The following is a 14,175-nucleotide window of genomic DNA, read 5'->3' as shown; positions in this document are numbered from 1 at the left end:
TACCTTAAAAAACTCCCCACTTTATAATAGACATTTGTGTATGAAATGAAATGAAAATCTCCACATTTGTCTAAGTGTCTGACAGTGCCTATAAACATCTCGTGTAAGATACTGTATATTTGTTGGATGTCTGCAGGTCTCAAGCACTGGAGTGAATACTTTACATTATCTACATTATTTACCAATAGCAAACTTGACCTCAGAATTTGTGTTTAAATCATATATAAAAAATGTTGAATTTGCTTGACATTTAACTTTTTGTATCCCTGAAGTTCTTGAAAATGGAACCAAGGATATATGAGCTTTAGTCTAGAATTCAGAGTGAATGAGGGTATGGTGGGGGACGAATTTAGGCCTTGGTTGAAGACCTGTCTAATAAATCAAAGTGATGTCTAGAGGACTGAGACATAAGTGGGAGTGGCATCCTGGAATCTAAGGCAGTGTATAGTAATCTATTTATGGTTAGTGATACAGAGTCCAACTGTATGATTACTCTCAGCATTAAGAATTGTGTGTATATCATATGGATATAATGCATGAGAGAGGGGCACATGCTGGCAGCCGGAGGAAGCACATTATGCTGTTGGAACACTATGGCATCCTCAGGCCCTTGTTCTGTGCTCTTCCAACAGCATTGACCTAAGAACACTCAGATACTGACAAATATTATAATATCCATGGTTACATTTTGTAAATAGCCAAATGGTATATAGTCAGGACATTCAAGAGATACATAAACATTGTTTATATGGCTAGTTCTTATTTTAATAAAACAAGCTAATGAAGTATATTGTTAAAAGTTTAGGACTAAAAAGATGTTTTTATAGAAATCTGAAATAATATCACCTTAGTAGACAGCGTTCTTATGATTGTAGTTGAATTAGAGTTGGAACAGAGTGAATTTAGAGGAATCAGTAGTAATAAGCATGTTCATGTGTGTCATTAATAGAATATTTATTCAGCTAGCAAATTGAGACTGAGGTTACTGTTGAATGTATAAAGCATAGGAATTAGTTACTTGTTCAAAGAAAATCTCTGTGTTTTATATGTGTGTGTATAAGTAGGACAGTTGATCTGGCAATATGAGCTATCAAAGAGCATGAGTGAATTCCTGCTGTATGGAATGCTACGACACTAGAAAATAGGAATGTAGTGAAAAGTTACCTACAAACAGGACTAGCATTTTCCTCTGAGATTAGTTTTAAACCTGACAAATTATTTTAACAGTTATTTAGTTAAAATTTCAGAATTCCTCATCATAAAAAGGAATAAAAGACAGAAAAGGAAATAAAAAGACCTTCTAAAGGTAACACACTTGTTTTTGAGCAGACCTGCTTCTGAGTGTGAATCCAGAGGTAAACAAGGGGCCAGAGCTACAAATGCACTACAGATAAGTAAAACAGATCCCCGGCCCAGTGAATTGTTGAGCACTAAACATATAAAAAGGGAAAGACATGCCAAAACAATTATTTTCCTATTAGAATATTTAGTAATCTAATGGTGTATCCTAATTGTAATTTGTCAACAGATTAATTGGCTACATTCTTTTCTTTACTTTACATACAGTAATTTTTTTTTCTACTCTTCTGAGTTTTGACATATGCATCAACTCATGTAACAGCCACCACAAATCTTCCACCACTCCTAACCACTGCAATCACTGATCTGTCCTACGGGTCCATAGATTTGCCTTTTCTAAATGCCACACAAGTGGAATCTATGTGAATGTTCTTAACAGCTTTATTCATAGTATTTCAAAACTGGAAACACCCCAACATGTAAATGCAAGCCATGTGGATAAGGTAAAGCAGATTTGTAATTTATTGTGCTGTCCTAGATTATTGATAAAAATTTAGCAGAGTGATAGAACCGTAACTTAGAGGAGAAAAGGAGTGGCCCTTTTATAAAGAATATAGTCAAGAATTCCTAGCACATCTAAATGAAATTAAAAATGAAAGGATGGAGAAAATATGTTAATGAGATTTGAGACCTACTACTTAGAGCTAATTATGTGAGTAAATTATTTTTTCTAGTAATAAAAACCTATTTTCTATGCAACTTTTTCAATTTAACTAAACAGGCCATAAAGATTAGTAGCATCCTAGCCAGGGAGAATTCTGGTATCTACAAAATCAAGGATGAAAGTAAAAATCATAGAACTTTAAGATTAGGAAAATAATGTCATCAATCAAAATTTGCTTCGTTAAGATTGCTTAGCAAAGAAATATGTTGAATAATTCTTCTCAAAGTCTACATTTTTTATTGGATTCAATCCAATTTAACATCAGATAGAAGTAGCATTTTCAAAAGTAAAATGATTTCATTTTTTAACAAGCATCTACTAGTCATCTATTCAATAGCACACACCATGTTATTTGCTGTGGTTATAAAGACAAATACAACACGGTCCCTGACTTCGGGTAATTCAGATTATGACCAAGAATATAGAAAAGGCCCCCAAAATGGTTATAACAGGTGACATGTGCTACAATGTAGTGATTAATACAGACTTCATCTGATCATTCTACAATATCCCTATCATGAAGAAATTCTTCAGCTCTTTAAATAAGTGATAGTGGCTCTGTCCTGCCACACATTCAGCCTCACCTCTGCTACAACACTTAACGTTTTATATTATAATCATTTGTTTAAATTCTTGTCCTCCACAGTAAACACTGAGTTCTTCAAGGAGAGGAGCTGTAATTTATTCAGCACTTAATGAATAAGAACGGATACTTACTAATAGCTTTTATGCAAGGAAGGACAAGCATGGGTAGTGGAGATGTGGAACAAAAGCGTAGATGTGTTATCTATAGCTGAGAAGGATTTTCAAGGATTAGAGACAACTTGACTAAGATGGAACCAAGATAGGCAGTGATACTAATATTTTATGGCAGAAGGATTAACAGGTAATGCCAATAACTGAAAGGGAGAAGAATTTTTAAAGAGAAATGATGTAATTTAGGAGAGTGAATTTGAGATACTGACAGGATGTCCTCGAGAAACTGTTCACTGCGAGGCTGGAAATAGTGATCTTGTAGTCAGGAGAGAAGTCTGGATTGGAGATGTGAATTTGAGTATCGTAATCATAAAGGGATATTGAAGTTGTAGATTAGGAAATTTCTAAGAAAGAATGTGTAAGATGAATTAAAATTAAGTTCTAAATATTGAGGAATTCAAGGAATCCCAAATAAGAGGGAAAAGTAGATTCTGAGGATGCTAGTGAGGTTCGCAAAGAGCCTGTACAGGCTTGTCATGGGTATATTTCAAAAGACAAAGGGTGGAAGATGGGAGGCAGGGGAGCATAGTATTAACCAAGCTTTGGGACGTATCCTGGGTTCAAATCCCAGCTCCATCATGAGATCTTGGGTGCATCATTTAACCTACCCGAACCTCTTTATCTTTATAATGCCTGTCTCATAGATTTGTTTGAGGATTAGATAATATATATTAAGAAATTAGAAGAATAGGACACAGAGGAAGTCCTCAATTCATGGATGTATTGACCTTTGTGAAAGCAATTTGTGTAAAATATTAGGAGGGAGATCTTAGAATCCAGAGGAAGAAGAGAGAAATAACACTATGTCTTTGGAATTTGAAGAAAATTACTTCAGGATAAAACAGAATTCCCAAGTAGCCCTAGGAATCACCTGAGGTTAGATAACTAGAACCTATATGCATTCAGTCATTAAATTAGGTATTATACATAATAAAACATATATATATTATTATATTAGTCATTCTAATTAGTTGATTTTGTTGTCATTTTCCAAAATGGAGATATGGAGAAAACATATGTTTAATTAGTGTAGAGTTGGGACAGAGATGGACGACCACAAGGGTGGCAATAACTAGAATAGTGTACTGGTTAGACTATCACTTGAGTGATCCTTTTGTGCTAGCATCTTTGGATGCTTCATCATTTCGAAAAGAACTCAGTGGAGGAAAAGACACAAGAAAGCTATTAAAAATAGATAACAAGAACTAACTATAAATTAGATATAAAAATTAGGAATCAGTAGATTTTAGAGTGCTGAAAATGTGGAAGGTTGTGGTCCAAAAGTGAGATTGCAGAATTTGAGATCTTAAAGGTGAAACAGTTTGAGGAGATGGAAAAATGGAAAATATTATAAAATGATGTATAGAAGTGATTCTTTGCTTCCCACACGGCCCTGGGAGCCAGGAAAGTCAGAGTAGCAGTTTAAGTGAATACACTCGCTGTGCACCACTAAAAAGGCTCTAATGAAAGACTTTAATTCTGTGAATCCATTGTACCAAGCTAAATTTGGAAATTCATTCTTCATGTCTATGATATTATATTTGTTAGTTTGACATATTTTTTATTTTTCTAATGGGAGATTGAAACTTTATATCTTATTCGGTTCTTTCATTTGTATCATTTTAACCACAAAGTCATTGTGTTCATTTGAGACTTTTAATGGTTTTAAAACATAAGTGATTATTATGCTTCCAGTAAGAGTTGTTGCATTTGACTGATAGTCACTGATGCTGGGATTTATGTTTGTAGAAGCTATTGTTAGAAAGATTGATTCTGTCTTTCTTGCCAGAGAAATAATCACTTTAAAAGTACTCAGAAATTTTACCTTAGGTTTAATTTTACTCTTTGAATACTGCATATATTGTGCTAGGTATTCCTTAAAAATTCATTTCGTATGAGTATGAAGATTACCTCTGTAACTGCCTTTCTCTTAACCTCAATAAAACATGAGACTTTACCTCCACATTTATGTATTCATCTTTGATCTAGACAATAGAAATTCATAGAAAATGTAGTTCTGTGCTCAGAAAACTCACAGGATAACGGTTCATTTAGACAGGTTTTTATAGATTTGCAGAACACTGTGTTAAATCCAGTCCTGTAAAGTCTGTGTGTAGTATTGTGGCAGTGCAGAGGACAGCTGCCTGACCCAACCTGACAGCACAGAGGGAAGGATTCTTCCTAGAAGATGGGACACTGGAACTCTTCATAGTGAGTATGGGTAAGTCAGATAGGCAGAGGGGTAGCTTGATCAAAGGCAGAGGTTGAAAACAACTTGATGGGATGGGGACTGAGAGCAGCTCTCAGTGCAGAATGTGTGGCAGGGGATGTAAAGAGTTTAAGCTAAACAGGTAGGCTAGGGGCACAAGATGGAAAGCCCTGTATGTCTTTTTAAGGAGCCTCAACTTTGCTTTAGACTAGTGGCTGCCAAAGTGTGTATATGTATATTTTTATAATTTATGTGCATGTGTTTCCATGAGAAGACAGTTAATGCATAATACAACATATGGAAGAACAAATTTAAAGGATATACTAAAGAGGAAATTAATATTTTGAAAATTATGAATGTATTGATAAAAATTCTTAGTCACAAACTACAGAAGCTACTTTGGCTAATTTAAGGAATTAAAGGATATTAGAAGTCTCTCTGAATAATCGGGGTGGTTGCAGAACAGGCTCTTAGCAGGCTCTTAGCCAACCACAGTCCCAGGGCGTTGCTGGGCTCCTCTAACCCTCGGAACTGGAGACTAGGTATCTGCCAGTGCTGGTAGAGGAGAATCAAGTGACTCTGCTACTGTGTCTGCCGGAAGATTGTTTTTCTCATTTGTGACTCTGGGTGCATATCATAAGCCCTGTGTTACATGCTGTATCTGTAAGGGAGTCTGGAAATGTGAATTTTTTGCAGTCTACCTTGGGAAGGTGAGACTCATAATGTGAGAAATTATCAAAATAAGATGTAGGGAGGGTATTCAAAAGATTTGAGCAGCTGAAGATGACAGATATTTGCAACATCATACAAAATACCCTTTTGCTCTCATTAAAAATACAATTATTGATAATATGATTTATAAATGTATTTGATAATCATGCTTTATGCTATCAGTAGCTAATATCTCAAGAAAAATAAACACCTGGAAAGGGATCATCATTAACAATATTTTCTATAAATTCAATTTCAGATTTTCTTTTTGATAATTGCTTTTCTAATTGGTTTCATATATGATCTCAATACATCACGATTATTCTGAATTTATGATGTGACTCATAGAGTACACATACCAGAGGAGGAAAGTGTCATTTCACCATTCCTTTGTAGTTTGCTTGTGATTTCATTATGGACATTCTTTTCAGTGTGTGGATTATTTGCAAGAGATTTTTTAAGCTGCTTGTCCATTTTATGAGACTTAGCTTTTGTCTGTATCTAATATCCATATGCAATGTGCATGAATTCGATTAGTACTGTGTAGGTAAGCAACAGTACATCACAATAGACTGAGAACCAGCCCGTAAGTGAGAGAACCGTGATTCACCCTGCACACTGTGGAGCTCACATCTTCATTCAGGTTACCTTGCTCATCTTACGTTACTTCTGCATCATCTCACGGATTGACTGAGTGAGGGTCCCTATGTCTGTTCGTGAATATTGATATAGCCTATTTTGTTTATTCTTATTTAGATTATAAACAAATATATTCAGAACTTCAGATATTTTTCTTATGCCCAAGCAGATTGCCTTGTGCACCCTGCAGGGCAGGTGAAATCCATTTTGGAATCTACTACTTCAGTAAAGAGAAGTCTTTGAAGAGTGTTAAGCAGAGGAGTGACATGGCCAGGTGTGAATTTTTGATCACTCCTGCCAGTTTAGTAGATGAAGTTGTATTGAGAAAGACCCGAGGCAGGAAGGCCAGAGAAGAGGAGATGGTGTCTTGTCCAGGAATCATGAGGTGTGGACGAGGGATGATACGATAGAAAGGACTCAGTATTCACGATTTGGTGAATGATTGAAAGTTGTTGCTGAAGTAGAAGAGAGAAGAATGACTTTCTGGTTCCTGAATAAAGCACAGTTGTTGTTTTTTTTTGGTTTTTAATTTTTAGAGCACAGGATGAATTCTTACATGCTATGTGACTCCTGGTTGCTTTTTTCAGGAAAAAAAAGTTAATCGGTAATGTTATTCTTTCCTGATACCATGCAATATTTGTAGCAGTATTTTCCTTCATTCCATAAATGATCCACAGGATCTGCTCTAGACGTGGATTCTTTGCATATATCAGATAAGGTTATTCTCAGGTTTGCACTCAAGTCTTATTAATATGATTTTCAAAAAATGGAAAGTGAATAATTTTTCATCATAAGATTAAAAAAAGGGTTGTCTTCCTAGTACATGATAAATGTTATATGGAAATATAGGAGACTTGCATTGTACATCGTGTGTTTAGTTCACTGCTGCTGCTTGTCTTGCCTTTAGCTGGGATGACAGCAGTTCGGTAAGCAGTGGTCTCAGTGACACCCTGGATAACATCAGCACCGACGACTTGAACACCACGTCATCAGTCAGCTCTTACTCCAACATCACCGTCCCTTCCAGGAAGAGCACTCAGGTGAGAATTGCCTTCCCTCTTTTTCCAGTGTGTCTGCCAATGTTTTCCCCAAATTATTTTATATTAGATTAAAATGTAGCACAACTTCTTAATCTGAAATAATTGCATAAACTGAAGCAGCTCGCATATATAGATATTTTCTATTGATTACAATCTGACCCAGGAAGACTTATATTGCTATATCTCTTTTTATAATGTTGATACATTTGTTTAGAGATGAAAAATTGTTTAAATAGTCTAATTTTGCATAGTTCTTGATTATTTTATATTGATCTCTGAAATACATCACTGTATCTCTTGAGAATGAGAAATCAAGAATGGATATTAGATAATTAAGATTTGTCTTGTCTCACTTTTCCTTGTTAGATTTGACATAGAAAATTTCTTTCTCTCTGGAGTGTTCAATTGGGGTTTTCTGCACTTATCTATTCTGACATTCTCTAATCTGTGCAAGTGAGAATTATGTGGCCAAAATTAATGAAACTTAAATGAAGACATAGATAAAAATAGAAGAGTCTTTGGAAGTCTTTTGAAATGTAAATCAGCACTTCTTTTTCTTAACCAGTTATCTGAAAGTACATGCCAGTACCTAATTCACATTTCATAGATTTTCTGCACAAAATTTTTCTGTAATATTTTCTTCATAGCTGAAGACAGATTCAGAGAAACGCTCTGCAACGGATGAGACGTGGGATAGTACTGAGGAGCTGAAAAAAACGGAAGAGGACTTTGACAGCCAGGGGGATGGTGGTGGCAAGTGGAAGGGCGTCTCCTCAGGACTTCCTGATGACCCTGAGCAGGCGGGGCAGAAAGCCGCCCTCTCTGTTTCACAGACAGGGTCCTGGAGAAGAGGCGCGTCTGCCCACGGAGGAGCGCCATCGGGGCGGAAAGCTGGGCCGGGTGCACTCAAGACGCCGGGTAGGCTTGTCATCTGGCAACTATTAATGCAGAAGGGTTTTACTTTCTTCTTTCTGTTTGATCCTTGTTCTCTTTAGTAACAGCTTTCTCTCTCTTTTTTAATTAAATCAGATTCTTCTCTGAATAAATACTTTTTTCTCTCTAAATTTCACGTACTTTATCTTATAAGTCAACATGAATATAATAATCTAGGCATCTCTAGAGAGCATGGTCATAATTTGGGGCTATTGGGTGTCTTTATTTTGCCATATATTTCTGGACATGTGGAGATAAAATAAGGCGGCTTAATAAAAATAAGATTGCTTTTGATCTGACTTCCTTATAAAAGTTTGGAATATTTATGTTAATAGGCCACAAGGTTTCACAACAACTCTGAGAGGCAAGAGCAATCACACTAATCTAATGGTTGGAATGCTGGAGATTTAAAACATCATTTGTGAATTAGACTTTATGAAAGAAGAGAGTGAAATAATTCTGCCAATTATACCATCCCTTGTTTTTTTAAAGACCCTCTCCCTATTTTTTAAGTAGTGCCTAATTTTAAATAGTGTCATCTGAAGTACTGATGTAACAGGGCGCTCTGAAGATAATCATCTCACAGATATTCAGATGAATTCTTTATCTAACACTTAGCTTGATAAGATTAAGTGCTATCCTTCTAAAACAAAAGAGTTGCAAGATGTAAGACAATAATAAGTAGCAAAAATACATTATCGTTTTATCTCCTTGATTTCTCATCACGTTTCCTCTGACAGCCATATTTTTGTAGCTTTGTAATCCTTCCAGTATATTAGAGTACATGCCAACTTAGATCTAAAACTTAGATGTGAAATTTAGCAACTGAAGTAATATAAAGACGTGTTCACATTTTATACATTGTTTAAAGAAATATTTTCAAATCAAAATGTGCAGGTACATATATTTGTGTATTTCTCATTAATTAGGGAAAACCGATGATGCCAAAGCTTCGGAGAAAGGGAAAACTCCTCTGAAAGGATCGTCTCTACAAAGGTCCCCATCAGATGCAGGAAAGAGCAGTGGAGATGAAGGAAAAAAGCCCCCCTCAGGCATTGGAAGATCAACTGCCACCAGCTCCTTTGGATTTAAGAAACCAAGTGGAGTAGGGTCATCTACCATGATCACCAGCAGTGGAGCGACCATAACAAGTGGCTCAGCAACGCTGGGGAAGATTCCCAAATCTGCTGCCATTGGTGGGAAGTCAAATGCAGGGAGAAAAACCAGCTTGGACGGTTCACAGAATCAGGATGATGTTGGGCTGCATGTTAGCTCGAAGACTTCCCTACAGTACCGCAGCTTGCCCCGCCCTTCAAAATCCAGCACTAGTGGCATTCCCGGCCGAGGTGGCCACAGATCCAGCACCAGCAGTATTGATTCCAATGTCAGCAGCAAGTCAGCTGGTGCTACCACCTCGAAACTGAGAGAACCCACTAAGATTGGGTCAGGGCGCTCCAGTCCCGTCACTGTCAACCAAACAGACAAGGAAAAGGAAAAAGTAGCAGTCTCAGATTCAGAGAGTGTTTCTTTATCAGGTTCCCCCAAGTCCAGCCCCACCTCAGCCAGTGCCTGTGGGACACAAGGCCTCAGGCAGCCAGGATCCAAGTATCCTGATATTGCCTCACCTACATTTCGAAGGTAAGGATGCGTATAAGGATGCTGGGAAAATATAAAAGCTGTATCTTAGGATATATATATATGTACGTCTTATATCCTAACCTATAGAAAATACTTTAGAGATTATTCATATATCCTAAATATATGTATTCTAAGATACATATATCTTAGAATCTTTTATTCAGTTTCTGAGTCTAGTGAGTTCTAAGAAGCTGATCACATAAATAGCAAAACAATGGGCCTCACTTTGAGAACTGCTCAAACTTTGCAGTTTTATTATCGTTGTAATATTAGCAACACAAACAGCATTTATGAGAGACATAAAAGCAGATGGCAATACCTAGGGGTAGTGATAAAATACAGTAATAGCTTATGAAATTTCCGTAGATTTCCATCCCTTCTTTCCACAATTAAAAAACAAAATAGGTTTTTATGGCTATTGGTATTCACTTCCAGTATTTCTTATCTTGCTGGCTCTTAACAAGTCAATGATCATGAATGTAGATGAAGTTGTTTTCCTTCTAACAGATTACATTGGCCAGATTTATACAGTACCATATCTTGAGATATTAATGAATATCAAGGTATGACGTGATTGACAGAATTTGAAAACATTCAGATGTTTGGTACAGGATAAGAAGTAAGGTATGGGCTGGGTTTTCTAACTCTTCACCAGCTTTCTGTGACATCTCTCTGGTAAGCAGCGTGACTTGGTCTCTGGACCAGGACTCTCTCTGGTGTTGAGTATGTGGAGTTCTGCTCTGAGATATCACTGTGTTTAAATACCAGTGTGTTTTGTGTCAGGAAAGTACATACAGTTAAAGACTTGGGACAAATAGTTAAATCTCTCTGGGTCTGTTTCCTCATCTATGAAATGATAGTGTATGATTTATAGTCTGTTACATGTTAAGTATTTTTAGTGTTTATTTTACTGACTAAATCAAAAACCTTGATATCTGGGAAATAAAGGGTCTTGAAATTACTTTTACATTTCAAGCAATCTCAGATATGTGCTTGTTTGAAAAACCTAAAGGTTATATTCCTCAGAAGAAATATTAATCCTGCAAAACGGGCTTTTTGAAATGTAGATTCTCATTGGAAAGTATGATGGCTTGTAGTTTATTTGTTGCTTAAGTAGAAGCTAATAGTGCCCTCCAGTGGCCCATTACCTATGAAACAATTTCTCATATTCATCGTAAAATATTTCACTATGGGAAATATGAATTTCATTGCAACTTAATTAGTAATCATTATGCCATTACTTCATATCACTTTATTTCCATATTTACATAAATTCGATTATATCATCTGCTTCATTTACAAAACTAAAATGTTTTCTGAACCAAACTCCAGCATCTAACTTAGCACCTACTATGTTTCAAATCAGTATTATAAATATGCATTTGAATATACTGGCAACTGACATAAAACCCTTTGGTCTTTCTTGGGGAAAATACAGACAAACTGACATGTTGCCAACAATGTCTAGTATTGTTTCTAATCTGCTACTCTCTGACAGTCGTTCAGGCCATCAGATATGCAACGTAACCTCCTAAAGCTCGCCTTAAGCATTCCTTTTAGATTTTGAATAAAATGTTAAAATGGAAAAAAAATTGTTTAAATGTTGTATCTTGAATGCATAGAAGTTGTTTCATCATAATGGTCCTGTAAATAGGTAAGAGCGAGTATAGTTAAACTATTTAATTTTTATGAAAGATTCTCATGATCACTTAAATTGTGAAAGCCAGGGATTTTCATGAATGTTTAACTTTTCTTTTGCCCACTTCCGACCACCCCCTGGGTGGCAGCCCAGTACCGACTTACCCTCATGGGGATATGAGAGATTTTTGGCACTAGATTAAGAAGTTCAAGCTTGTAGAGTTCATTTGCATAGAGACAGGAGGTGCTTGGTAGCTCAGTGCACCGAAGCACACTGGCTCTGTGTACTGTAGCCCTAGATAGTAAATGTGGATATTAGTTTCTCGGAACAACTGAAGTTGTTATTTGTTTTTCTTTTAGGTTGTTTGGTGCCAAGGCAGGTGGCAAATCTGCCTCTGCACCTAATACTGAGGGTGTGAAATCCTCCTCAGTAATGCCCAGTCCTAGTACCACATTAGCGCGGCAAGGCAGTCTGGAGTCACCGTCGTCTGGTACGGGCAGCATGGGCAGTGCTGGTGGGCTAAGTGGCAGCAGCAGCCCTCTCTTCAATAAACCCTCAGACTTAACTACAGATGTTATAAGCTTAAGTCACTCGTTGGCTTCCAGCCCAGCATCGGTTCACTCTTTCACATCAGGTGGTCTCGTGTGGGCTGCCAATCTGAGCAGTTCCTCTGCTGGCAGCAAGGACACTCCAAGTTACCAGTCCATGACTAGCCTCCATACGAGCTCTGAGTCTATTGACCTCCCCCTCAGCCATCATGGCTCCCTGTCTGGACTGACCACAGGCACTCACGAGGTTCAGAGCCTGCTCATGAGAACGGGTAGTGTGAGATCTACTCTCTCAGAAAGGTGAGCTTTTCTGGAGGCATTGATGAAGTCCTCATCCCCTCCTCCCCACACTGTGCCTGTCCCCTCCCCCATTAAATTCGCTTGATTTCAGTGGGAGCGCCACTTTGCAAAGGGATGTAAGATTGAAAGGCCATGAGATTGATGACATTGGGCCTTTTATTTGCTGTTATTACCGAGTTTGCAGAGTAAAAAACCATTAAGGATAGGGTAATTGGATAATTAAGTTTTGTAATATGACTGCATATATATTTATACCCAGTAGACAATTTGAATAAAATTCAATGCTTGTATTTATATATTGAATGATGTCTTCTCAAGACGTTTTAATGATTTGGCTTAAGCTTCAGGACTACACAGCTCCTTGTGATAACAAGCATTTTTAAAGAACAAATTTAAATGGATTCTACAATTATGCTCTGAGCAGTATGTTAAATTTACTTTATTAGCACTTTGATGGAAAAATAGCAGATGGATCACTGGGGAATCCTAGTTGAATTGGAAAAAATATCAATTCTCAGATATGAATTCTTAGAGAAAATTATAACACCAGTGACATTTTAAATAGATCCCTTGGAAATAAATCACATTACAAGGTTTAATGAGTTATTGGTGTTTTAACTTAAAATGGAGAACATAATAAGGCAATTTCTTACCTAATATACTTACCGGAGAGCATCACTGTTGACCAAAATGGGTCTAGATTCTCTCCCCCAAAAATCCTTTCTCAGATATTTTGGTACTGATTCTTTCCCCCAGGAAAATGTCTTAAAACTGCCACTTTTCCTCTGGGGGACAGTGCTGTTTGCTTCTTGGCACACCTAAAGCTTTCAGAAACAGTCTTGACCACATATCTTACCTGTGTTACTTGTAAAAGCACTACTGGTCACTGAAGATGCCCTATACCTCTCCCTGAACTTTTGTTTGCTCTGATCTGGGTGCTCACGTATCACCTCTTTTCTACACTTCCAGCCTTACTCCCAGAATCACTTTTTAAAACATCAACTGAAGCCCTTACCTAGACTCTCACTACAGTGTACCAGTGGTCCCTTTATCTAAGATTTCCCTCTGCTCTTCCCTGTTTCTCTTGCCTCTGTGAAATGCAAAACCCAAAACAAAACACTGCTTACAACCCACTTTACTTCCCTCTCCCCTAACAATGGTACCTGGGCAGCAATGCAAATCAGACTTCCCCTTGGTAAAAGAATTTTAGAACTAACTGAAACATTGATGCTTGATACTTCTATGGTGGGCTGCTACTTACAAAATACGTTTTTCCTCATAAACAAAAAACGAGGCCAAGAGAAACAAGACACTAAAATGTGGGTGATAGACACTAAAATGTAAACACTGGCGTCCATGTCCCTGCTCGTTTTGTCATTATAGACAGCCTGTGTACAGACCAATGCATACACACAAACACTGGTGTAAGTACTGTTGCATTCAATTCTTGATCTAAGAAGTTAGGCTTCCTACAGCATCTTAGAATTGAGTTTCCGCACTTTATGTGGGCATCCTCATATGTCATTTTCAAAAGTTCTAACAAGTAAATCAAATTATGTTGAAAGTATATTAACAACCTATAGTTGTGACAAATGTATCCTTAATGGTAACTGATATGTGAGGAATGCAAATAACCAAGCACACTGCAAATAGAGTTTTGTTTATTGACCAGAATCATTCTCCAAAATAATGGTTATTTCTTAATCATCTATATGACTGCAACAAGTTGACCATTTAGC

At 37.0% G+C, this 14,175-nt stretch overlaps 1 protein-coding gene across 8 annotated transcripts in view; it reads left to right on the top strand.

Annotated features, from left to right (window-relative positions):
• NAV3 (neuron navigator 3) overlaps window positions 1-14,175 on the top strand; it is a 775,925-nt gene that overhangs the window by 682,080 nt on the left and 79,670 nt on the right. For 6 of the 8 annotated variants that reach the window (XM_070507275.1, XM_070507273.1, XM_070507272.1 and 3 more), the window contains 4 exons: window positions 7,246-7,378; window positions 8,026-8,296; window positions 9,241-9,949; window positions 11,948-12,436. In XM_070507275.1, the coding sequence (XP_070363376.1) occupies window positions 7,246-7,378; window positions 8,026-8,296; window positions 9,241-9,949; window positions 11,948-12,436 (1,602 nt within the window). The remainder of the gene's footprint in view (window positions 1-7,245; window positions 7,379-8,025; window positions 8,297-9,240; window positions 9,950-11,947; window positions 12,437-14,175) is intronic. The other 2 variants (XM_070507277.1, XM_070507276.1) reach the window with 1 other exon arrangement.

The sequence above is a fragment of the Equus asinus genome, chromosome 4 (assembly GCF_041296235.1).
Source record: "Equus asinus isolate D_3611 breed Donkey chromosome 4, EquAss-T2T_v2, whole genome shotgun sequence".
Lineage (NCBI taxonomy): Eukaryota > Metazoa > Chordata > Mammalia > Perissodactyla > Equidae > Equus > Equus asinus.
Note: the sequence above shows the minus strand (reverse complement) of the source record. Positions and strands in the feature narration are given on the sequence as shown.